The 23,815-nt window shown below is 54.2% G+C and overlaps 3 protein-coding genes across 6 annotated transcripts; 1 reads left to right on the forward strand and 2 right to left on the reverse strand.

The window, feature by feature from the left end:
• Nucleotides 1-226: 226 nt before the first annotated feature.
• Nucleotides 227-3,938, reverse strand: RPS9 (ribosomal protein S9). The gene is made up of 4 exons (XM_081274655.1): nucleotides 3,779-3,938; nucleotides 3,479-3,601; nucleotides 1,331-1,517; nucleotides 227-464 (listed from the first exon to the last, which is right to left on the reverse strand). Exons 1-4 carry the CDS (start codon nucleotides 3,873-3,875, stop codon nucleotides 287-289), a joined length of 585 nt encoding a protein of 194 aa, XP_081130781.1. The 5' UTR covers nucleotides 3,876-3,938; the 3' UTR covers nucleotides 227-286.
• A 4,116-nt stretch (nucleotides 3,939-8,054) lies between these two features.
• TSEN34 (tRNA splicing endonuclease subunit 34) lies at nucleotides 8,055-12,844 on the reverse strand. Of its 3 annotated transcripts, none has more exons than XM_081274756.1 (5): nucleotides 12,664-12,844; nucleotides 11,739-11,985; nucleotides 11,349-11,592; nucleotides 10,968-11,225; nucleotides 8,055-8,355 (listed from the first exon to the last, which is right to left on the reverse strand). In XM_081274756.1, exons 2-5 carry the CDS (start codon nucleotides 11,979-11,981, stop codon nucleotides 8,168-8,170), a joined length of 933 nt encoding a protein of 310 aa, XP_081130882.1. In that variant the 5' UTR covers nucleotides 11,982-11,985; nucleotides 12,664-12,844; the 3' UTR covers nucleotides 8,055-8,167. The 3 variants fall into 3 exon arrangements, with proteins under 3 accessions (XP_081130882.1, XP_081130883.1, XP_081130884.1); XM_081274757.1 differs by lacking the exon at nucleotides 12,664-12,844 and adding an exon at nucleotides 12,417-12,580; XM_081274758.1 differs by lacking the exon at nucleotides 12,664-12,844 and adding an exon at nucleotides 12,314-12,337.
• Nucleotides 12,845-14,001: 1,157 nt separating this feature from the next.
• MBOAT7 (membrane bound acylglycerophosphatidylinositol O-acyltransferase MBOAT7) lies at nucleotides 14,002-23,778 on the forward strand. 2 transcript variants are annotated; one of them, XM_081275131.1, is made up of 8 exons: nucleotides 14,002-14,322; nucleotides 15,150-15,228; nucleotides 15,322-15,451; nucleotides 15,985-16,111; nucleotides 16,933-17,092; nucleotides 18,293-18,653; nucleotides 20,286-20,462; nucleotides 22,763-23,778. In XM_081275131.1, exons 2-8 carry the CDS (start codon nucleotides 15,153-15,155, stop codon nucleotides 23,148-23,150), a joined length of 1,419 nt encoding a protein of 472 aa, XP_081131257.1. In that variant the 5' UTR covers nucleotides 14,002-14,322; nucleotides 15,150-15,152; the 3' UTR covers nucleotides 23,151-23,778. The 2 variants fall into 2 exon arrangements, with proteins under 2 accessions (XP_081131257.1, XP_081131256.1); XM_081275130.1 differs by lacking the exon at nucleotides 14,002-14,322 and adding an exon at nucleotides 14,329-14,524.
• Nucleotides 23,779-23,815: the final 37 nt, after the last annotated feature.

Below are 23,815 nucleotides of genomic sequence, written 5' to 3' on the forward strand. Positions count from 1 at the left end.
ATAAAAGTGACTATGCACATTCTGTTCACTACCCTGTAGCCCACCCTGAGGTCAAGACCCACCACCTGGGAGGTGCTTAGCCTGGACTTGGTATCTTCTAGCCTAGCAACACTTGCACGCCCCAGCTCCAGGAAGCCTGGCCTGGGACCCAGCTGAGCTATGCCCACCACAGAAGGATGTGCAGAAGGGGGCGGTGCAAGGATATACTTATAAAACACCAACTCCAAAGTGTTGAACCTGCTTTATTACCTGCCTGGAAAACAATCCTCCAGCCCAGGGGGAGGGCCTAATCCTCCTCCTCATCATCACCAGCCCCGGCCCCACCCTGGCCCTTCTTGGCATTCTTCCTCTTCACGCGGCCTGGGCGGCCACCCCCATATGGAGACCGCAGGGAGAAGTCGATGTGCTTCTGGGAGTCCAGGCGGACAATGAAGGACGGGATGTTCACCACCTGCTTGCGGACCCTGAAAGGAGAAAGGTGGTCAAGGGGCCTGGGCGGAACCAGTCCCCCAACCAAAACACCACTCTGCTCTGGGATTGTGCCTTGCAGCCGGCGAGCTGTGCTGACCCATGGTGTGCTGGGGGTACTTCTCAGCCTTGGACCCCTGTACTGGGTCAGCTTTAGGCCATCGGGACACCACACCAATGCTTTGGGTGAGTTTATCCTTCACTTAACAGAAGAGGAGAGAAATCAAGAAACCCACACAAGACCCCAGAGGGGGGGCTGGGGCTCAGTGGTAGAGCGCTCGCCTCACATGTGCGAGACCCTGGGTTCGATCCTCAGCACCACATAAAAATAAATAAGTTAAATAAAGGTATTGTGTCCAACTAGAACTAAAAGTAAATAAGTGCCCTGGGTTCAATCCCAGGTACAGGGTAGGGAAGAGAACTACACCTAGCCCTCAACTCAATCCCACTTTGCTCTGTCTCTGCATCAGCTGCCATCCTGCCAGCTGGACTCCTGCGGTCCTGGTATCTGCACCAAACCTCTGGAACAGGCTCCAGTGAGCCCAGCGGAACTGAGCCCACCCAGTTGCACCCAATCCTCACCATCCAGGGGCACCAAGAGCTGTTACCTGTCCAGCTGCCCGCATGCCTGACAGAGGCCTTCGCAAGGTGTACGGCTTAAGCCGCAGTGACCCTTGCGCTGACAGGGGCTACAGGGAACAAGGTTGTCCCCAGATCCCCCACGAGATGTTTGCAGGGTGTGAATCCATACCCTCACACCTTTGTCAGCTCCAATGGCTGCACAGGAGACAGGGACAGCAGGCTTAGAGAGGGCAACCATCAAAGGAAATAGGGAGATTCAGGGGTTCAGCAGTCGCCATACCTGATGTGGCGCTGGCGAATGAGCACACGTGCGTGGTGGATGGACTTCGCCAGGCCCAGCTTAAAGACCTGGGTCTGCAGGCGCCTCTCCAAGAAATCCTCAATCTTCAGGCCCAATATGTAATCCAGCTTCATCTTGCCCTCGTCCAGCACCCCAATGCGGACAAGTCGTCGCAGCAGGGCATTGCCTGGAGGGACAGAGTAAGTTTTCACTCAAGAGTTCTGACCTCAGACTTCTAGGGATCAAATCCTGGGTCCACCTCTTGAAGCTCCATGTTGTGGCAGTGCTACGTTAAGACAAATGCTAACTTGACACAAGACTTAATTGTACTTAACCAACATGAGGTAATACTGAAAACCACCCTAGTCACCTGTTTTAACAAGGAGAGCAGGTGGCCACATGTACCTATGTTCTTGTCTAGAAAGTGCTGGTACTACGAAGCTACTATGGCCCTAACAATGCAGAGGAAGAGCTGCTCTGTAGGGCCAGAAAGCTCTGCTGTGAGGCGATCACGCTTCTGGCCTATTCTTAAGGGGCTGGTACCAGCACCTATCCTCAGGACTGAAAAGAATAATTCATTTCACTCTTAAATCACACACCTTTGAATCTGGCTCAGGGCAGGCTGGATAAAGGAAGCTGAGGACAGGATGCCTGCAGTTCCTGGCTCAACACCTTTATTTACTAGAAAGTGCTACCCCCTAGGGAGCCACCACCCTCTCCAACTTTCACTTCTACCCTGAAAAACCAGGCAGCCCTCATGAAGCTGCAGCTCCCTTTCCACATGAGAAGCACCAAATCATAGACCTTGTGTTTAGTTGTGTTCAAAAAGTGACCCATAAAACAAGAACTAGCTGTGGCCTGCTCCCCCTAAGTAAACTAGCTTAGGATTTGTGTCCTGGTGCCACTCTTGTCTCTGAACACAGCTGGATATAAGTTGTCCCTACCCTCTGTGGACCTCAGTTTTCTCCCTGTGCAAAAAGGACCCCAGACAACTATGGGAGAAACTGCCTCTGGTCATCAGTGCCCATGACAGAGGGGATTCCAGAGCTTTCATGAGCCTTTCAAAGAGATCTATTATCTAGCAAAAGAATGAAGACTTCAACACCCACAAGCCTTCATAAGTGACATGCATGCTAATTTTGTCCTCCTCAAGCTCCCCTCTATTCCTGTATAACTCCATCACACACAGGGAGGAAAATCTGATTAGTAACCCTATATGAAAACTAAAGCCAGTTGCCCAAGGAGCCAGGCCTCCTGATTCCCATCCCATTTTGTTTTCCCCTACATCATTATCTAAGCTCAGGCTTAGGGTGTCAAGATGGTGTGAAAGCCAAGCACAGTGAGCTACTCAGCAGCATGAACAGTTCAAGGCCAGCCTCAGCAACACAAATCTGAAAATAAAAAAGGGCTGGGGATACAGGTCAGTGATGGAGCAACCTGGGTTCAATCTGTAGTACTGCCAAAAATAAAAGGTGGCAAACTCTATGTCATCGCCTGAACTGCTTTTCCTGAAGATATCCACATCACCCTCCCTTCAGGCCTTTACTAAATGTCACTTTAAATAGTCTTAACCAGCTTACTGCAAAAAGGAAGCAAAGTAAACCTCCAAGCCACTTTCCTGCTATCAGACATTCCAGAAATTTCAGGCAAGGCCTTCCCACCACCAGCAAACAGGACACAATAAAGAGCAGAATGCTTTGCTGTGTAATACACAGGTCGTCTGATGTGCAAGCAGGACTGCCATCACCAGCTCTAGACATATATTGAAAACGTCACACACTCATACTATAAGGCAAGGGTAAGATCCGGATACTTTTCTCATACACATCTCCATTAAATAGCTAAATTAAAGGGAGTGTAGCTCATTTATAGAGCACTTTGCCTGAAGTGTACAAGGCCCTGGGCTCCATCCTCAGCACCATACACATACTCAAAACCCACCACAAAGTGAGGAAAGGCAGGAAAACCCTCGGGGCGTGGTGAAGCAAACTTACCATTCAGGGCTGATTTGAAACCCCCGCACCAAGGAAAAAGAAAAACCGCTAAATAAAAAACTGACTCCCCTTGTTCAATGTCACACCTCTAAGCAGATTAGTCTAGATCTCGGCAGTCCTGCACCCCACCCCTTTGGGACGACCTCGCACACACCTTCAAACAGACGTCGGGGGTCTTTTTCGTCCAGCGTCAGCAGCTCCCGGGCAGCCTTGCGAATTTTGGCCAGAGTAAATTTGACCCTCCAGACCTCACGTTTGTTCCGGAGACCATACTCGCCTGCAGTAGAGTGGAAGGGCGGGTTGATAGTCTCAGGACGACCGACTAGTACAACACCTGGGTTGACAGCGCCCGGAACCACCCATCTTCCTGCAGGAGACGCCCACGGGCCGCACGTGGGCGGCCTCCCCACGTGCTACCCTCCCTGACCTCGGAAGCCGAAACCCTGCCACTCACCGATCAGCTTCAGTTCTTGGTCGAGGCGGGATTTCTCAAAGGGCCTCCGCGGGGTCACATACGTTTTGCGACATACCCAGCTCCGGGCCACCGGCATGTTGGCTCGCTTGCCTGTCTGCGCCTGCGCGGGAGGGTAACACTCCGTGTGAGTACTCCGTGCGGGGCCTGCGCAGTCCGCACGTCCGCCGAGAGCTCGTGGCACTCTGGAGCGATCTCGCGAGGCGCGCCCCAAAAGCTTTTCTAACCTGTCGCCCCCCAAAACATTCCCGTCCCTAACTTCTGTGTGGTCACTAAAGCTCGGGAGGCCTGCGGTTCATATAACCCAAGTCCGAACTAGAACGCACGTGAGCAGAACTTACCTACACCCAGTGCCCGGAAACAGAGAGAGGACTGCGCGGTCTGCGTCGCGCCTTTATAAGAACCCTGCCTGTCGTTACGTCATTGCGCAAGGCGCACGTCCGAGCCAATCAGAAGAAGCGTTGGCTGACTGCAAAGCGGTAGAGACGAGAGGCTGGGCTAGAGCGGCTTGCTGGGATGCGAGGACGGAGTTTGCGCGCGCCGGGGACCGGAACGCGGAGGTCTGAGGAAGGCTGGAGGTAGAGAAGAGCGCTCTTCCGCGTTGGGCGGTAGTTCTGTCACGGTACAGGGTCCGAGGAGGTCTGCACTGGGAATCTAAGGACGTGTCCGGTCGCAGAGCAAGAAGGGAGAGCTTTATGGGAAAGTTCATGCTGGAAGGTGTGCGCGAGTTCTCCCACCAACGCTTAAGGTCGGGTTTTTATTGAGGTTCATTAGGTGGTGCTGGGCCGTCAGGGGCTTGGGAGACTGAGGCAGAAGGACGGCAAGTTCAAGGCCAGCCTCAGAACTTAGCGAGGCTATTTTTTATCTCAAAATAAAAAAGAATGGGCATGTGGCACAGTGGTTAAGCGCCCCTGAGTTCAGTCTCCAGTACCTCCCCCCCCAAAAAAAACGGTGAAATATGTATGATCCAGAGGAGCGGGACTTAACCTCTGGCTGGGAAATATTGAGTAAGGTATTATTTTCCCGTTGCAGGGTCTGGTCCCGTATGTAGATTTCACCTGTTCTCTGAAGGGTCATGGTGGTTTCGAATGTTAGCCCCTAGCGTCACAAGGTTAATGGTCTCTTTCTGTTGAGGTCTTGTTCCTGTTTTGCTATATTCCAGAAAACATAAGGAACTGGAAAGTCACAAAGTAATTTATGGGCTATTTAGTGCACCTCTTTTCTGTCTCTGAGGCTCCTTTGTCTAACAACACAAGTTGTTTGTCTTATATTTTAATGGGGATATTTCTCCTTTAGAAACTTGGTGTTCTTTCCCTCTGTATTCCTAAACATCTTTCTCAGTTTTTAACAAGACAGGCAAACTAGCTTAGGATTTGCGTCCTGGTGCCACTCTTGTCTCTGAACACAGCTGGATAAGTTGTCCCTACCCTCTGTGGACCTCAGTTTTCTCCCTGTGCAAAAAGGACCCCAGACAACTGGAGCTTCATGGACTCTTCCAAGCCAGATGGTGATTCCATGAGTAATGAAATTGTTAAGTTCAGAATAATTTTGACCAGAAGCATTGCCAAAAGGCTGATTGCTGGAGGTGCACACCTGTGATTCCATCTACTTCTGAGGCTCAGTGAGGCAGGAGGATCCCAAGTTCAAGGTCAGCCTAGGAAACTTTACCAAAACTGTTTCAAAATAAAAGGGCTGGGAATGCAGCACAATGGTAGAGTAACCCTGGGTTTGAGACCCAGTACTGCTAAATAAATAGATGAATAAATAGCAGGCGGGCTTTTTTGTTTGTTTGTTTTCTTAGCCATATTCATGATCCTTGTGCCTCAGTCTCCTCAGCCACTCCCATCCTGCCTGCTCTTTTAACTTGGCTAAAAAAAATCTGATAAGTACAGGCAGAAGGCTGCCTGCAGTTCCATGACTTGCTCAGGGACACACACAGCTCACCTTTGCACCTGTATTATTCCATTTTGGCCTTGCTTGTTGTAGACAAGGGGAAAAAGACCTTACTAGAAACTCTGCCATCCCTGGAATTATTTATAATGTTTTTGGCGGCTTCTGGGGAAGGTGCCCACCTTCAACATGGGCTTCCTTCATTTATGCAACAGATTGTTTTTGAGCAGTCCAAGGATTCATTCTACATAATGGCATGCAGCACCAAATACAGCTGCCCCTCCTCAGAGCTCAGAGTCAGAGAGAAGGAACAGGAGAAAAGTTAAACCATACAGGTCATTCCTAGGGTGGATTTCCAGAACAGGGAAAATGTTCTGAATCCTATTGCTATACATGCTACTCCACCTTGGTGCCATTTATCATCCAGAGGAACTTCCGCATTGTTTCTTTATTGTCACAGCTTTCCCTCAAGTAGCCCCTAGGGTTATTTCCTTCTAGCCCTATTCTGGAATAATCCTAGACAAACTTTTTTTTTGGGGGGGAAGGGGTACTGGGGATTGAACTCAGGGGCACTTAACCACTGTGCCACATCCCAAGTCCTTTTTTTGTATTTAATTTAGAGACAGTCTCACAAATTGTTTAGTGCCTTGCTGAGGTGCTGAGGCTGGCTGTGAACTTTCAGTCCTATTGCCTTAGCTTCCCAAGTCACTGGGATTACCGGCAGGTGCCACCTTTCCTGTTTCTGTGCAGCACAGGTCAACACAGTCAATACTGAAGGTGTGACTGAAGAACTGTACCCATCATCTTCATGTTCCCTGCTCCCCAGGTGACTCCAGTCCAGTCTTCTCAGCCTAAACCTCCATGCCTACATACTTCTGGGCTGACCACATTGCAAAACAAATGTTCAGTCTGCCCCTAAAACTTGCTTTTCTCTTTTGCAGTGCTGGGGGTCAAACAGGCTAGGCTAGTGCTGAGCCACACCCCAGCCCATGGTTCTTGGCTTGGGAGAGTCTGTCATTTATTTTTTTTGAGACAGGGTCTTGCTAACTTGCTGAGGCTGGCCTTAATTTGTAATCCTCCTACCTCAGCCTCCTCTAGGATTACAGGTGTGCACCACCTCACCAGCTTCATGTACTATAATTTATATAGCCATTCCACCTATCAGGGACATATGAGCCATTTCCAATTTTCCCCTATTTGAATACTGCATGTGTACATTTGTTTTGGATTTTCTTTGGGGGGTGGTACCAGAGATTGAACTCAGAGGCACTCAACCACTGAGCCACATCCTCACATCCCCAGCCTTATTTTGTATTTTATTTAGAGACCAGGTCTCACTGAATTGCTTAGTGTCTTGTTTTTGCTAAGGCTGGCTTTGAACTTGCGAGCCTCTTGACTCAGCCTCCCCAGCCAATGGGATTATAGGTGTGTGCCACTGTGCCCAGCTTGTTTTGGCTTTTGTTGGTGCTAGGGATTAAATCTAGGGCCTTTTGCATGCTAAGCATACACTTTACCACTGAGTTACACCCCCTGCCCTTTATATTTTGAGACAGGGTCTAACCTCAGGTTGGCCTTGAACTTGAAATTCTGCCACCTAGTCTCCTAAACAGCTGGGATTAAAGGTTTGACACTGTACCTGGCTATAAACACACATTTTATGTATTAGTTTTTGTAAAATTTGTGTTACAAATCTCAAATACTACTCAGGCCATGAGAAAGAACAGTGCATCCCATTTAGAGACAGGGTCTTGATAAGTTGCTATGGCCTTGCTAAGTTGCTGAGGCTGGCTTTGAACTTTTGATCCTCCTGCCTCGGCCTCCAGAGCCACTATGATTACAGGCATGTGCCACCACAAACCTGTCACTCCTTTTCTATGCATCTGGAATGTATGTAGAAATCTTCAACAGGAAGCTGAGGGCTGAGGATATAGAAAGACCAGGGGAACACCCAGCCCAGCAGCCTGCTAGCCACAAGTCCCTGGCAAGTCATTTCCCTCCTTTCTCCCATCTGCACATGCAGCTAAATGTGCCCACACCTCTAAGAATGCACATCAAAAACTTGACTCTTGGGCTGGGATTGTGGCTCAGCGGTAGAGTGCTCACTTAGCACGCCCGGGTTCGATTCTCAGCACCACATAATAAAAAAAACAAAAAGGCATTGTGTTATTGTGTTGTCCATCTACGAAAAAGATTCTCTCTCTTAAAAAAAAAAACAAAAAAACTTTTATTCAACAAGTTTATTGAAATCTGCTGGGGCCTAGGCACTGTAGAAAACAGATCCACCCAACACAGTCACTCTCAAGAAGCTCACAGTTCAGACATGGGTAACTACAAAATGACACAGCCAACAAGTGCTTGAAACAGGAAGAACCAAAAAAAGGATTAATGTTCAAAATCCTGGGATCAGAGACTAACCATAGAGAGAGCATGAGCCTCCATGGGGGGTGAGGCCCAGGAGGCACACCCCTGGGTCTCTGGTGCTCACTGCAGGCTGGCCCACTGCAGGGAGGTGTAGGCCACCACACCATTTCCGTGTGGAGAACACAGCAGGAGGGTCTTTCTGACGCTGGTTCCAAGGCGGCCGGCAGAGACCAGATCCTGGAGTGGGATGGGGTCATCAGGGGCCCAGCACTGGGCAATGTAGTGGGCATGGAAACGGAGTGGGTCACCTGCAGGAGAGAGACAGCCACATAGCAGTTCCAATGGCAGAGAGTGAGGACACATTGGAACAGTACTCCCTACAAGTACCTGAAACACATACTCTTGGACCCAACTATTTCACTTCTAAAAATTTTTTTCTTATGAGTACAGTGGCACTGAAATAAACCTACCAAGATGATCAGTTTGTCATTACCTGAAATTACTAATTAGTGGAAACAAACCACAGACTTGAGGTATATCCATGAAACAACACACAGCTGTTAAGACTGAAAGACCCTGAGCATTCCATGTTGGTTATCTCCACCACCTGGCTCCTATCACTCTACCCCAACACAGGAAGCAGCCATGGGGTTTGAAGAGCACAGAAGGGTTTGGAATGAATTATGTCTTGTTTTTAATGTGACCAAGGTTCATTTTATGCAGCAAGTTGAGGGTAAATGCTATCCAAGCACTAGACAGAAACTTGGCAAGTATAAGGAAAGTAAAAAAACAGTATGTAGTTCTGTGAGTTTCTAAATAAATCATTTTTTTAAAATTGAGGTACCGAAAAAATATGATATCCACTTAAGCAAACATGATGATACATACTTAATTGTAAAGTATATTCTTGCCTTCCAATACCTTTACATTTGCACACTAAAAGCAAATATTGATAATCTCACAATTAAAAACAAAAACTTTAACCAGGCCTGTAATCCCAAGTTACTTTCCCATCCCCCATCCCCGTCCAATGACAGACAATGTGGAAAATGGTCACTGACTCTGAGGGAGACAAGAAGGAGAAGAGCAAGTTATCACACTGTGTATAGCAGCATCCTATGTTTTAAAAAAAAGAAAAAAACAGTGATTGAATATGTCATGGTGTGGCCTGAGAACCAGGACCAGTCAAAGCCATGAGGAACTCAAAAAGACCATACCAATAATTTCTGAGAAGTGACTCCAATCAGCTAAAGGATTTTACAGTAGGATGGAGCAATAAATAAATGGCATAAAATAAAAAGGGCTGCAGTTATAACTCTGGTACAGCACCCCTGGGTTCTATCTCCAGTTAACACACACATACACCGGCATAGGAGATCCACACAATTTTCCCAAGAGCTAGTTTAAAGAACTGTATTCACACATGCAACTCTGCCATTGCAACAGCAGCAGCATGGTTGCCCTTGAGCCAACAAGTGGGCCAGCGGCTTTGTCATCCAGCTACTTGGGAGGCTGCAGCAGGAAGGCTACAAGTCCAAAACCAGCCTTGGCAATTTAGCAAGATCCTGTCCCAAAATAATTTTTAAAAAGGGGCTGGTGATGCAGCTCAGTGGCAGAATACTAGCCTAGCATGTGGAAGACCCTGGGTTCAATCCCTAGTGTCACAAAATCCTAACAAGAAAATTTAAGAGTTACAGGGTAGAGCACTTGTCTGGCATTCGTGAGGTGCTGGGTTTGATTCTCAGCAGCTCAAATAAAAACAAAACAAAGGTACATTCACAACTAAAAAATACTAAAAAAATACTTTAGTTTCAAAAATGGTGGGCCAGATTTGACCTCAGGCTATAGTTCCCCTAGATTAGGTGACTCTGAGAAAATAGAATAGGAATTTGAATGGGGCACTCCACAGAAGAGCACATGACGGACACCACAAATCTACAAGGGAAGGCTATCCCCCCCAGGGGACTGGCCTTGCATCTCTAAAATTTAAAGCCCAGTGGTCAGCTGGTTTCAACAAGAACCTAGCCAGAAGCCAGGCACCCTTTGGGCTGTCATGATACCTTAACCAGCTGAGAAAGGAGCATCAAAATGCTTAAGATGTTAACCCCAAAACTGTTTTTCTGGAGGCTTATCATCTTTTAACCTCAGAAATGTTTAGAAACAAGTCTATAAACATGTAAGGGATTCAAACCTCAGGTCACTTAGGGACAAGGACACACTGCCTATGTGGTATACTGATTATTTAAGACATGCACCCAGATAGAGCCACAGTTTTCAAGGTTATTTAAGTGGTATGTATGTGCCGATGTATTTATACAAATACACAACTTACCACAAACACTTTCTACAACAACTGCTGGTCATAAGCATACGTGGACCTACATCAGTCTCTGATAACTAATGCTACGTCCCTCTGACAACCACCTGTTATGTGTAACTATTAATTTTGGGGGCTGTTTTTCAATTCTTCAATATGATGAATAATCTTGTGATGAATATTCTTTTTAATTTTTTTGTAGTTGTAGATGCCTTTATTTTATTCATTTATTTTTATGTGATACTAAGGATTGAACCCAGTGTCTCACATATGCTAGACAAGGGCTCTGCCATTGAGCTACAGCCTCAGCCCCTCAGAATGAATATTCTTAGGTGTTTTGTGCATATTTCTAAATATTTCTGAGTGACTTCCCTGGGTTATAGGAAGTATTTAATAAGTCACTAAATTGTTCTTTTGTGTTTGTGTGTGTGTTGAGGATTAGAACCCAGGGCCTTGTAACGAAACTCTTCTACGGGAACTCCCAAGTGCTCTCTGTCCTGGGGGTTTCAGAGGCTAAGACAAGGAGAGACAAAAAGTAAAGATGCAAAATACATTGAGATTGTGAGGAAAAGCAAGCCATCAGCGCTCCCAACCCAGGCTCACCAGGATAGACGAGGAAGTCACCCCCGAACTTGCCAGCAGCACTCAGGAAGAAGCCTCTCTCCCACAAGTCTTTGTAGATCCTGTAGCGCAACTCATGAGCAGGACGGCCAGCATGGGGCCAGTCTTTGGACTGGACGCGCCAGTCCAGAGGCTTGGCCTTAACAGGTCGAGGCCTGGCAGTGGCCAGCTGGACCAGCAGGGCAGATCTGGGCAGGGGGTCTACCCCATCAGAAAGCCCTGGCTGGGGAGAGGAGGAAACTGGAGAGGTGTAGAGAAGTTTTGTGAATCCAAGGGCAAAGTGCTCCAACTCCCAGAGAGACCCAGCCCAAATTCCCAGAAGCTCCCTCTCCCCCTTCCCTGGTCCCTGGACTCCAAACCTGCCTGCTTCCTCCTGCTCCCCCGAAGCCTGGCTATCTCCAGTCTCCTTCCCTTCAGCAACCTGGCTCCCGGGGGCCTGCTGGCTCTCGCAGGACCCCGAATTCTGTTCCAGCTTCTGCTTCTTGGCAGCCTGCCCCTCTGAAATCTTCTCCAGCAGCTCCTGACGCCGGGTCTCACGGGCCTCGGCTGCCAAGGCACTTTGCTCCTGGAAGCTCTGCTCTTGCTGGCGTTTGAAGGATGCCAGAGCCTGCGAGGTAAGCGGAGCTGGAAGCCGCGGACCCAGGCCAAGCTCCGGCCACCTCAGGCAGCCGGGATTCCCGCGCCCGGCACTCTCCCAACCGCCTCCCCAGAACGGGGCTCCCAGGCACCCCGCAGCCAGGCCCCAACACTTACGAGGCCGTGGCGGGCGGGGTCGGGGCGCGGGACGCTGACCAGGGTCACGGCGCCGATCTCGGCCAGGAGCCGCGCCTCTTCGGGCATGAGCAGCAGCGGGAGGCCCAGGCGCGAGTTCTGGCGCGGCCCGCGCGGCAGGGCGCCCACCGTGCGGCCCCCGACTCCCAGGCGCTCCCGCAGCGCCTGCACCGCCTCGGCGCCCCACACCAGGGAGCGGCCGTTCTCCACCTCCACCACCAGCATCCTCCTGCGGGGCGGGAGCGCGGTCACCGGGCGGCCGCGGGGCCGGGAAGGGTGCCCCGGCTCAGGACCCGCTGGGCCGCCTCCAGGCCACGCCCAGCGCCGCTGACAGCAGCGGACCCCAGTGCAGCCACCCGGGCTCCACCCGGCCCTTGGGCTCGCGGTGGCGCCCGCTCAGCCAACGCTGCTGCGTCTGCCATCGCGCCTCGCGCCACGAAGAAACAGGCCGAGCGCGCCGCCACGTCCCTCCGCAGGGTGACTCTGGCGCCGCCCCCTCGCGGAGCGGGCGTCAGGTGTCGCAACCTCCCGCGGCGAGGGGGCCGAGCAGGCCACACCTTCTCCCGGCGCGGGGACCTCGGCTCCTCCTCTCCCGAGGCACCCAGGTTTGGCTCTGCGGCCCTCCCGCTCCCACTCAGACTCCACGGGATCGAACCCCACCCGCTCCCGAACGCAGGACGTTCGGCGTTCGGGTCTTCTCGGCCGGACCCACTCCACAGCCCCGCGCCTTCCCGGCGCAGGCGGGCCGCGTTCGGGCCTCCGAGGCTCCCGTCGATCCCACAGCCCGTGGCTCCACCCCCAGCCGCCACGCGCCCCACTTCGGAGAGTTCCCGCCCCACGGCCGAACCCTGCAGCCTCAGGTCCCGCCCCCTGGGCGCCCGCCGTTGGCTCCGCTGGGCGGGCTCACCCCACTTGAGAGCGCTCAGTCAGCGGCTTGCTTTCTCTCAGAGTGTCCCACTGTCCTCCGACAGAACCAGCTAATGTCCTCGTAAACACCAACTTGGCCGAGGCGGAGCCAGCCCCGACGTAGTGCGCCGCGCAGGGCTTCCTCCAGCTCCTAACACGCCGACTGTCTGCGTCACTTTCGTCATCACGCCACGTCAGTGGAGCGGGAAACCTGGGGGCGGCCCAGTCAGAACTTTGGCCACGCCCCCTCAGCACCTCCGTCCAGCCCTCAGCAGGCCTCCTTGGTCCCCTGCTATTCTGCAAGATCAGATCTTGGGGCTCTTTACCCTGGCTCCGCCCCTGAGGCACACGGGTCCTCCGAGCCCCGCCCCCCTTGGGCCGTTTTCCTCCCGCCCCTTTCTGTGAGGCGATTCATCTCCTCTTTCATATTGCCTATGGCCCCACCTTCTTACCTTAAAGGAGGCTCAAGGCTCTGGGAAGCTGTTGGCTCCGCCTGTAATTAAACCAAGGTTACTTATGTTGTAGGGACAAACGAGGCAAGGCACTGAAGACAGCAGGAAATAGTTTTATTTGGCTGCAGCCAGGTTCAGAGGGCACAGCTTTTGCTCTAATCAATCAGTACCCTGAACCCTGAGTTCAGGTAGTTTCAGAGTTTTACACCCAGCATGTCAGGGGAGGGGCTCGGAAGTTCACAGTCTGCAGAAGTTCCCATATGAGCAGCTTTCTCTTTCACTGTTCTGGGCAAGTTAACCCTCCAAGGACAGCACCTGAGAAGGGGAGAGCTTCTTCTCCCCTTTCTTTCCTCCCCCTGCCAGCTGTTACCATGGAGCCCAGTTGGTAATGCCTCTTATCCTAAAAATGTAGATACCTCTGTGAAGCCCAGCTCAAGGGCAGAGGCCTTATTGGCACATTTTTACAAACTACTATACTGCATATATTCGTGAAAAACTAGTAAGGGGTGTGCAGCACCTGGAGTGCTGGTATCTTCTCTGCCAGTGGCCAAGTAAACAGGGCGACCGGAAAATAGGAAGTCTATCTACATTGGCCTCTTTTGCAGAGACTCTTTTACTGACAGTCCTAAAGCCAGCCATGGTGAAGATTTCTGGAGAACCCAGTTAAGACTTTTCTGTGGCAAAAGGAGGTGCCACTTGACTTATACCTATTTCCTCCAAGTAAACCAAGGCTTATAGCCCCGCCTGCGTGGGAACTTAGGTACTTGAAGGGTGCCGAGGCTGTGACCCCGCCCACACCGGAGCAGATCCTTGGCCCCACTGTTTCCGAAGTCAGCCAAGTCTCTGGCCCCGCCCACACCCGGTCGCCTGTGAGGCCCGCCTGTGTTGCAACAGTGACTTAAGTGCTTGGCAAGCTCTGAAGCGTGTAGCCCGCCTACATCCGAACGCTGCTCACGCATTCGACTATCTCCGATGGAAGCCGACGCTGTGGCCCCGCCCCCAAACGGTGGGCTCCAGCTCTCGACAGCGCCCGAAGAAATCCGAGGCAGAGGCCCCGCCTCCTCCGGAACTCCGAGCTCCTGACCCCGCCCACCCGGGCCCCGCGCTGGCTCCTCCCGGCTCCAAGCTCCCGGCCCCTCTGCTCCGAGCCAGTGGTCCTGCCCATTCACGTACTGGTGCTCGGCGCTCGCGTCTAGCCGGTCCGTCAGGTTGGCTGCTTCTGCCTCGTGCTCCCAGTTTCCTCTCTACCCAGCCTGTCCAGCGCCCGGCTGCCGCGCGCCCCAGGCCTGGACTGTGAGGCCCGGCCGGCCCAGCTGGAGCAGGCGGCGCGGGGGCTTGCTGTGCGGGGAGGCGTGGCGGCGGACGCGGGCTGGCACTGCTCGGCCGCCTGCAGCCCCGCGGGCCTTTCAGGTGGGCTAGGCTGGGGGGGACCGGGTGGGGACGCTGCGGGTTGGCTAGTGGTGAGGTGTGGGAACCGCGCTGGAGTGCGCCGGGCGCTGTGGCGTAACCGCCTGTAGCTCTACCCGAGCGCCTGGGACGGGCTCGGCTCAGCCCAGCTGCGGACAGGGCCTGAAGACCTGCAGGGTCTGCTCTCGCGGTCTAGGTGGAGGAGAGGTCCGAGATCCAGAAGAGGTGGAGGGCTGGAGGCCCGAGCTTCTCTGGGTGCTGTCGGCGGAGAGGTCGGCCTTCTTGGGTCCTTGAAGGGGGAGTAGCTGGGGGATCTGGAAGGCAGTCTAGAGGGTTCCCGGGTCCTCCAAGGAGGGGATGGGGGGTCTGCATGTACAGACCCTGAAAGAGAAGGAGTATGGAAGGGGAGCTGTGTCTGTGTTCTCAGAGAAGGGATGTCTTTTATGTCTGAGTCCTAAATGGGGGTGGGGAATAGGTTTGATTTCTGCGTTGGCCAAGGAGAGGGGTGGGGGCTGGATTCCTGGATCCTAGGAGGAGGAGTAGCACAGGCCTGGTTTCCTGGATTCCCTAAGAAGAGCTGAAGGCCTGGGCTCTCACCACAAGCCCTTGCCCTCTATCCCTCCCCCAGATCATGTCACCAGAAGAATGGACTTATCTGGTAGTTCTTCTTATCTCCATCCCCATCGGCTTCCTCTTTAAGAAAGCTGGTGAGTCAGGTTCACTCCCCAGTGGAAAATAAGGGGGACGGGAGGGGGACCCCCTGGAAGGTTCCAGGCTTATGCTGTCCCTTTTCTCTGCAGGGCCTGGGCTGAAGAGATGGGGGGCAGCAGCTGTGGGCCTGGGACTCACCTTATTCACCTGTGGTCCCCATACTTTGCATTCTTTGATCACCATCCTTGGGACCTGGGCCCTCATTCAGGCCCAGCCCTGGTGAGAACTGGGGGAGGGAGGGCAGGGAGAGTGGGGGTGTGGAGGAAGCCACTTGTTTCCTCTTTGGGTCTTTCTCAGCTTCTGCCTCCAGCTCTGGATTTCTCCTCTTTATCTTTTGTTTCTCTGTCATTTGTCTCATATTTTTCCCCTTTTATCTTGTCCTGCACCTTGTCCCTGTGTGTTTGCCATAGTCCTTTATGTCCATGTTATGGCTGGACATGCCACCACTCATAGTCATGCATAGCCACCCCCCTTCTTCCCCATCTTGAGCTCTGGATCTTGGTGATGAAGAAAAAATGGAGGACTGAAGGTCTTCACCCTGCAGATTCTCTCAACCCTTCTTCATTCTTCTCCGAGACTGTGCAGTTCCACATGTTGCCTCTTTCATCCCTGCATCCCATTGTCCAGTCCTCTCTCTGTCCTCCCCTTTTTCGCCCCAGTAGGGAAAGGTGGGGGAGGATATGTGGCTAGACTCTGGCAAGAGGAAAACAGAGGCCCGGGTCCCTGCCCACACTGGCTTCTCCTTGCTCCAGCTCCTGCCATGCCCTGGCTCTCGCCTGGACGTTCTCCTATCTCCTGTTCTTCCGAGCCCTCAGCCTGCTGGGCCTGCCCACTCCCACGCCCTTCACCAATGCCGTCCAGCTGCTGTTGACACTGAAGGTCAGACTTGGGGCTGCATTCTCCCTCCAGCTTCCTTACGGGCCATTTAACCTCCCTTGCTTCACCTCCTCCTCCCATCCATGCCAGTGGGGGTGGGGGGTGGGATTTTATTTCACCCAAACCCCCAGAGTAGGACTTTACCTCTCCCTAGGGATAGGGTTCCCTTTCACATACGCCCGAGCAGTTCTTCACTTCTCCACTGTTCTGGGGTAAGGAAATGGCCCAAGTGCATCAGCAGGAGGAGTGATTTGGCACTTGGAGTGAGCCTGTCCAGCGTGCTTTGCCAGCAGAGTCTCTGTAGCAAGCCGTGTTGCAAAGGAGGGATTCCAGCTCTGGGGAGGAGGTACCTGGCCCAAGGGCACAAAACTGGGATAGCCATTCTGACTCTTAACCACCTGGGCAAGTGGACAAAAGCAAGACTACCAGGCCCTACCTCAGGCCTGTGAAACCCTGGGAATCAAGTAGTAGCGTGTTTCACTTTGGAGGTGTTAAATTTGAGATGCCTAGGAGACATCAAAGTGTAAATGGCAATAGGCAAATTACTGGAGAGGTCCAGGGTAGGGGTTGAATTTGGGTGTCATTAGCATGTGGACAATACTTAAAGCATGGATTCAAATGCACCATAGAGAAAGAAGAGGAGGCCCAAGATGGAGCCGTGGGGATCACTGCCAACTGGAGGTGTTTCCCACCTCTCATGCACAGAGCTGCTGGTGGCGGGGACCTCAGCCCACTGTAACCCCCCAGCCTACCTTGCTGCTGAGAGTGGCAGCTTAAGGGAAATGGATGTGAGGAGAGCTCAGCTGCTTGTTCCCTTTCCCCAGCTGGTGAGTCTGGCCAGTGAGGTCCAGGACCTGCACCTGGCCCAGAGGAAGGAAATGGCCTCCGGCTTCAGCAAGGGGTCCACCCTGGGGCTGCTACCCGATGTGCCCTCCTTGATGGAGACGCTCAGCTACAGCTACTGCTATGTGGGAATCATGACAGGTGAGTGGGCCTACCCTGCACATTTGCCTGTCCACCGCGGTTACCTGATGTTCGTCTCTCCACCCAGAGTTTATTGTCTCTTCTGTGGCTCCATCTGTGTCTGACTCTCACATAAGACCAGAGCTCTTATAGGTAGATGCTAATGGTTCTGAGCCTGCAGGATTCCCTACTTTCCTCCTATGATTTATTGAGCTAACAGAGATCAAGGGGTTAGGCCTCTTGAAACCTCATGTTCCTTTTTTTGAGAATGTATTTTGCTAAATTGCCTGGAAAGGCATCAGACTTGCCAGCCTCCTGCCTCAGTCTCCTGATCAGTTGGGATTGATCACCCCTGATGTTTCCTGCATTCAGGGGACACGTATTCAGAGCTTAGAGCCATTTTCGGTTTCAGAAAGCGTTTCTTATGAATGTTTTCCCAGTTTAGGGTTAGTGAGCTGTTGTTCACACGTTCACCCACTTGAAGCACACAACTCACGGACTGTTGGTGCAGCCATGGAGTTGTGCACTGCTACCACTGCAGAACAGTTTCCTCGCCCCCCCAAAGACACCTTGAGTCATCCCCCCATCCATCCATTTCTGCATGCTACTAACTGACCTCTGTTTCTATAGATGTGCCTGTTCTGGACATTTCTTGTAAATGGAATCATAACACGTGATCTTCTGTGAACACACAAGGTTTTCCACACCTGCCCTTTCTGTTAGTCCCACTGCTGCTCCCGAGGCTGCCACCGTCACATCTGAAGAGCCACAACTGTCTCCATTTTCCTTTACTGCCCCTCTACACACCCAGCCCGCTCAGCAGCCACAGGGAGCTTGTGGGGTGCTGGGCAGCCCCGGTCCTGTTGGAGGGGCTACAGTGGTTTCCTGGAGCTCCCGGTGAAACCATGCCCTCCCTGCCTGCCTTGCCTGGGGAGCCCCTGCCAACCCCCCCAACCCCCAGTTTATTGTGGCCATTGCTTTACTTTCTGTGACTCACTGATACGGAGATCACCCCATCTTGCAGTCCTGCCCTCCTCTGTCTCTTTCCCAGGATCTTTGTTCCACTCTCATCTGTCCCTCCTCCTTTCTCTGGGTCCCCGGTCCTCCTGTCTCTGCTGCTTGTGCCCGTCTCGCCCTGTTAGCTCCTCCAGACTTGAGCTCTCCCCCTCGCCGGCCGCACACAGCATGAGCGTCTGACCGCTGCCCTCCCCACCTCCACAGGCCCGTTCTTCCGCTACCGCACCTACCTGGACTGGCTGGAGCAGCCCTTCCCGGAGGCCGTGCCCAGCCTGCGGCCACTGCTGCGCCGCGCCTGGCCGGCCCCGCTGTTTGGCCTGCTCTTCCTGCTGTCCTCCCACCTCTTCCCGCTGGAGGCCGTGCGTGAGGACGCCTTCTACGCCCGCCCGCTGCCCGCCCGCCTCTTCTACATGATCCCCGTCTTCTTCGCCTTCCGCATGCGCTTCTACGTGGCCTGGATTGCCGCGGAGTGCGGCTGCATTGCCGCGGGCTTCGGGGCTTACCCCGTGGCCGCCAAAGCCCGGGCCGGGGGCGGCCCCACCCTCCAATGCCCACCCCCCAGCAGGTCAGGCGGCGGGAGGGAGGCTTCCCAAGACCCAGCAGGCCCCACCACCAAGGGCTGGCCCTGCCCCTAGCAGGGAGGAGAGCGGGGAGCAGGGGCAGGGCCACCCCTTGTGTGTAGGTGTGTCACCCCTGGCAACCCAGCTGCCTTCCCTGTTGGTAGGGAACTGTGTTCCTGGTACCTGTGGATTGCCCCTTGTTGCAAGTGCTTGCCACCCTCACTATGATGAATTGCTCTCCGTTGCTAGGAGACGGAAGACGCTATCTTAGCAACCACATGCATCCTTGTGTTGCCAGGGACGTGTCACCCCAAGAACCTTACCGATCCTGGTTACTGAGGATGCCATCCTTTGGTAGGGGCAGGTCATCCTCTGTTGCTGGGGAAGCAGGATCCCTAGAACTGTTAGCCCCTTCAGGCCAGAAGGCTTGCTTTTGTGGCTACAGAACCTGCCACCCAAACTGCCCCGTGTTACTAGCAACCATCATCTTCCCGTGAGATGTCATCACAAGCAGTTCAGTTACCCTGTTTCTAAGGATCTAGAATCCCTGACTGTACTGTCCTGCTGAGGACATACCATTCCCAGCAACCTCTGGGGCCTTCCTCCTGCCGCAACCCAGCTGAGCTCCCACCCCATAACTGTGGATTGGCCCTGTTGCTGCCCCTGCCCCCAGCACCACTGTTGCTAGGTGAGTCATAAAGGCAGAAACTTGTTGCCAAGGAAGTGCGCCCCCGTAGGGAAGTGGTACCCCTGGCAGCGGGGAAGGGCCCTCTGCTCCTCGAATCCATGTTCAGCCTTCTTGGGATTGGGGCTGGCAGCGGCCTTTTGATGTACATTATGAACCACCCCTTGCTGGGTTTGTGCCCCACCTAGTAGTCACAAGCAGCATCCTTTCGTGGCACTCCCATGTTCATTTACTGCCATTGCCCTGGTAACCACCCGTGGACTGCAGCTGCTAGAGAGGAGGTGCCCCCAGCACAGGCCAGAAGGAAGGCTTTTCCAGATCTGCCAGGCCCCACTTCTAAGGCAGCTCTGTTCCCGTCATCAAGCCACTGAGGGTTCAAATGGGACCCTTGGTACCAATGACCTGGAAGCCACTGTATTTCTGGAGGTGACACTTCTCGAACAATCACAGAGACCAGGAAGAAAGTCCCCCTTTGGAAGCTTTTCTAAACAGCCTAGGCCTTGTTGCTAAGGAATGTCTTTTCCCTAGCAACAGGGATCAGTCAGAGTCACAGGGCCTAGAACGTCCCCCTAGCAACCCTGAACCACCTTTTAGGATTCTTCCCTAGGAACTACACTGCCCCACACTTCAGGAGGGACCATTATTTGGAAGCTTCTCTGAAAATACTGAGCCTGGTTGCTGAAGGATTTGTGGCTCAGGCTTTTGGTGGCTGTGGTAGGCCTCTTGGTTACCAAGAGAACCCTGCTGTTGGTGAACACTGCCCTGTCCACCCTGCTCTCTGGAAGTCTCCCTCTGGGCTGTCCTCCCCTGTGGTCGTAGCAAGTCTGACAGCCAGAGGGCTATCGCTGGTCCAGAATCCCCTCCTTAGCATCTGGGGCTGGGACAGGAGCAGGCACCCGGAGGGGCCTGGCTGAGCTGCATGTCTGTCCCCACCCTCACCCTCCACCCCCAGTCCGGAGAAGGCGGCTTCCCTGGAGTATGATTTTGAGACCATCCGCAACATCGACTGCTACAGCACAGATTTCTGCGTGCGGGTGCGGGATGGCATGCGGTACTGGAACATGACAGTGCAGTGGTGGCTGGCGCAGTACATCTACAAGAGCGCACCTGCCCGCTCCTACGTCCTGAGGTGAGGGGCCCTGCCCAGCGGCAGGGCCAGTGCAGAGACCTCCCAGACAACCCCTGCCCTGAGGCTCATGGAGCTGCAGTTCCTCAGGCATGAGGTCCTCATTGAATAGCAGCAGTGGCCTGGGTCCTGCAGATCACTGAGAAGACTCCAGGGAGCAGCTGGCCACAGTGTCCGAGGCTGTTAAGTGGGGTTAACCTCGATCACAGGCTGAGCGGTCAGGTGGGGTGCAGTATGAGGCCTCCCGGGGGTGCTTGTCGTGTAAGAGCTGTCACTGTGTTCCGTCTTTCTGATATTTCTTCTTGTGCTCTTGGATCCCAGAGCCCTCTGCGTGGCAGGCAAGCACGCTGCTTCTGAGCTGTATCCCCAGCCCTGTCCCCGTGTTTCCTGAGACTGCTAGGCACATTATCTCTAGTCATCAGAGTTCCTATCTCCATCTTAAGGAGAAGGGACTAAGGCTCAGGGATACTGGGTAACCTCCTGAGTCTCACTCGCCTCCCCTGAGATTCCTGAGGTTAGAACGCGCTGTGCTGTGTTCTCCTGGTACAAGTGCTGATGGCGCCTGCCTGGGTGTGGTCAGACTTGGGAGTTCCAGGTCTACTCCACGCCCAGCACATGCAAGGCCCTGGTTTGATTCCCAGCCTCACAAAATAATCAGTGGACAGCTCCACTGGGGCCTCACCTGGAGAGGGAGCAGAAGGGGAGCAAGGAGGCTGATCCGAAGCCCTTGACCCTCCAGGTGGGGCCGATGAAAAAGCTGGGATCTTCCGTGGGGGTCAGTGACCAGGAAGTACGTAGACTCGAGGGGGGGTCTAGACTTGGGCGCACCGCGTGTCCAGCAGGAGAAGAGAGTAAATGAAACCTGTTTCCCAGGTTATGAGTTTGGGTGCCTGAGGGTCCACAAGGGCCCTTCCCGAGAAGGGGCGCACCCTACAGGGAGAAGTTTCAGCAGTGGGTGGGATGAAGTGACAAGACTTGGGTTTGGTGTCATTGACCTGGAGATGACTCAGATGTTCAGCTGGGGTCACTGGACAGGCAGTTCGTCATGGGATTCTGGCACTTAAGGGAAGAGTGAATGTTGAGTGTGGTCAGTTGCAGGTGATGCTTATAGCCCAGGGCTGCCTCTGCAGACCAGCAGTTCTCAGGGGGGTGGTTGTGCCATGGCTGTGGCTGTGTGTGGTGCATGCTGTGGGTGTTGCTGGGGATGGAGCCTGGAGTGGGGGTGGACCAGAGACACCCCTGAACACCACAGTGCAGGAGATGCCTCACACCCCCATGCCCGTGGCAGACCGCTGTTCTGTCATTAGGTGATCTTTGTACCTTAAACAGCTAGTGTGTCAGAGGAACAAGCCCACAGGCAGGAAAGACCCTCCTGAGGCCACAGGTATGGCAAGCCACTGATGGAATTGGAGTCGGGGGGTGACCTGGAGACCGATGACTCTTCTTAGCACAGGTCTCCACGGCTGGGTCGTGGCTCAGTGGCAGGACACTTACCTTGCCCCCCACCCCGCACACTGGGCAGGTTCTGGGTCTGCCAGGGAGGAGGGGATCCTGGCTGGAGGTCTGAGTCCTCGTGGGTCAGCGTTTACACTCCTGAGTCCCTAAAGCAAGAAGGGGCTGGAGTCTCCCACTTCTAGGTCCTGAGAGAAAGGAACGGGTGAGCTGGGTTCCCAGATCAGAAGTGGAAACTCCTGGGTCCCGAGGGAGGAGGGTCAGGCTTCTGAGATCCTGGCCTCCTGGAGGAAGGGGGAGTTGGACATACAGATGGAGGACAGCCAAAGACTCCTGGTTTCCTGGGGAAGGCAGGTTCTGTCAGGGGGAACACACGGCCCTGGCAGTCCAGGGGCTGACTCGGGGTCTCCTGGGCTGGGCCGCGGCCCTCGGGCATTCAGGTGCGCCAGCGCCACCTGAGGCCTCGGCTCGCTGGCAGTGCCTTCTGGGCCTCGTGCCCAGGTCCCTGTGGTGTGGGGTGGGGCGAGGATCACCAGGTTCCCAGGTGTGCGGAAGCCAGGCCAGGGACCTGCTCACTGGGAGCAGCACCCCGCCAAGGAATGGGACTCCTTGGCCTGAGGGAGGAAGGCTGTGAGCCAGAGACGGTCAGGGGCAGCCTGGGTCACTGGGTGTGGATGGGGCAGGTGGGGCTTCAGGATTCCCAAAGGAGACAGAATCCATAGCCGCCTCTGCCTTCAGGAGCTGGGGACGAGGACCCACGGGTCTGAGGGAGGGGGTGGGGGTTGGACCCCTGGGTCCTATGGGACTGAGGCTGTGGCTCTCCGGGGCCTGACTCCCAGCCTGTTCCCCAGGAGCGCCTGGACCATGCTGCTGAGCGCCTACTGGCATGGCCTGCATCCTGGCTACTACCTGAGCTTCCTGACCATCCCGCTGTGCCTGGCCGCGGAGGGTCGCCTGGAGTCGGCCCTGAGGTGGCGGCTCAGTCCCAGGGGCCAGAAGGCCTGGGACTGGGTGCACTGGTTCCTGAAGATGCGCGCCTATGACTACATGTGCATGGGCTTTGTGCTCCTCTCCACGGGTGACACGCTCCGGTACTGGTCCTCCATCTACTTCTGCGTCCACTTCGTGGCCCTGGCCTGCCTAGGGCTGGGGCTGGCTCTGGGTGGGGGCAGCCCGAGCCGGCGAAAGACAGCGCTCCAATCCTCTGGCCTTGCCCCAGAAAAGCTCCGGGAGGAGTAAGCGGCCAGCACCCCCAGTGTGGTGGTGTCCAGCCCCTGGACTTCGGCCTGGGAGCTCTGTGGGCCAGGCCGTCGCCTCCCCTCCTGGAGAGCCCCCAGTTGGCTAGGAGCCTGGAGAGGATCCTCTTTCCCAGCCATGACCCTGCGTCCGCTGAAGCAGAGCTGGGACGCCCTACGCAGAGCTCCCCTGCTCCCTGTGCCCCTCCTCCCTGCTCTGAAGTCAGGGCCCTGTCCAGAGGCGGTCTCCAGCCCTCGCTGCTGCTCCAGGCTGCGAGTGTTCAGAGAGCTCGCTTCCCCAGGAACAGGGCAAGGCCAGTGGCCATGTGGCTTCTTTGATAGATTCCCCTGGGTCCTTGGTGTGGGGCAGGAGTTTCAGAGTCAGGTTCTGGGGAGGGGAAGCCCCTGCCTGGGTCTCAGTCCTCCTGTGTCTCCTTAGAGCAGTACTTCAGGGTGGAAAGGAACATAGCCTTCCATTTCCTGCGGGGGACTGAAGCACAGGTGGCCTGCTGGGGACTCTGCTCGTGCCGCGGCCACCTCAGGGCCCAGCCCACCTGCCACCCTGTTATCATCCCTTGGCCTACAACAGGTCAGAGTGTGTAAATCTTTCCCAATAAAGTGTGGCACAGGCATCTGTTTGTGAGAGTATCTGTGGGCAGTAAACCCCTG

Source organism: Spermophilus citellus, assembly GCF_964194105.1.
Source record: "Spermophilus citellus genome assembly, chromosome: 18".
Taxonomy (NCBI): domain Eukaryota; kingdom Metazoa; phylum Chordata; class Mammalia; order Rodentia; family Sciuridae; genus Spermophilus; species Spermophilus citellus.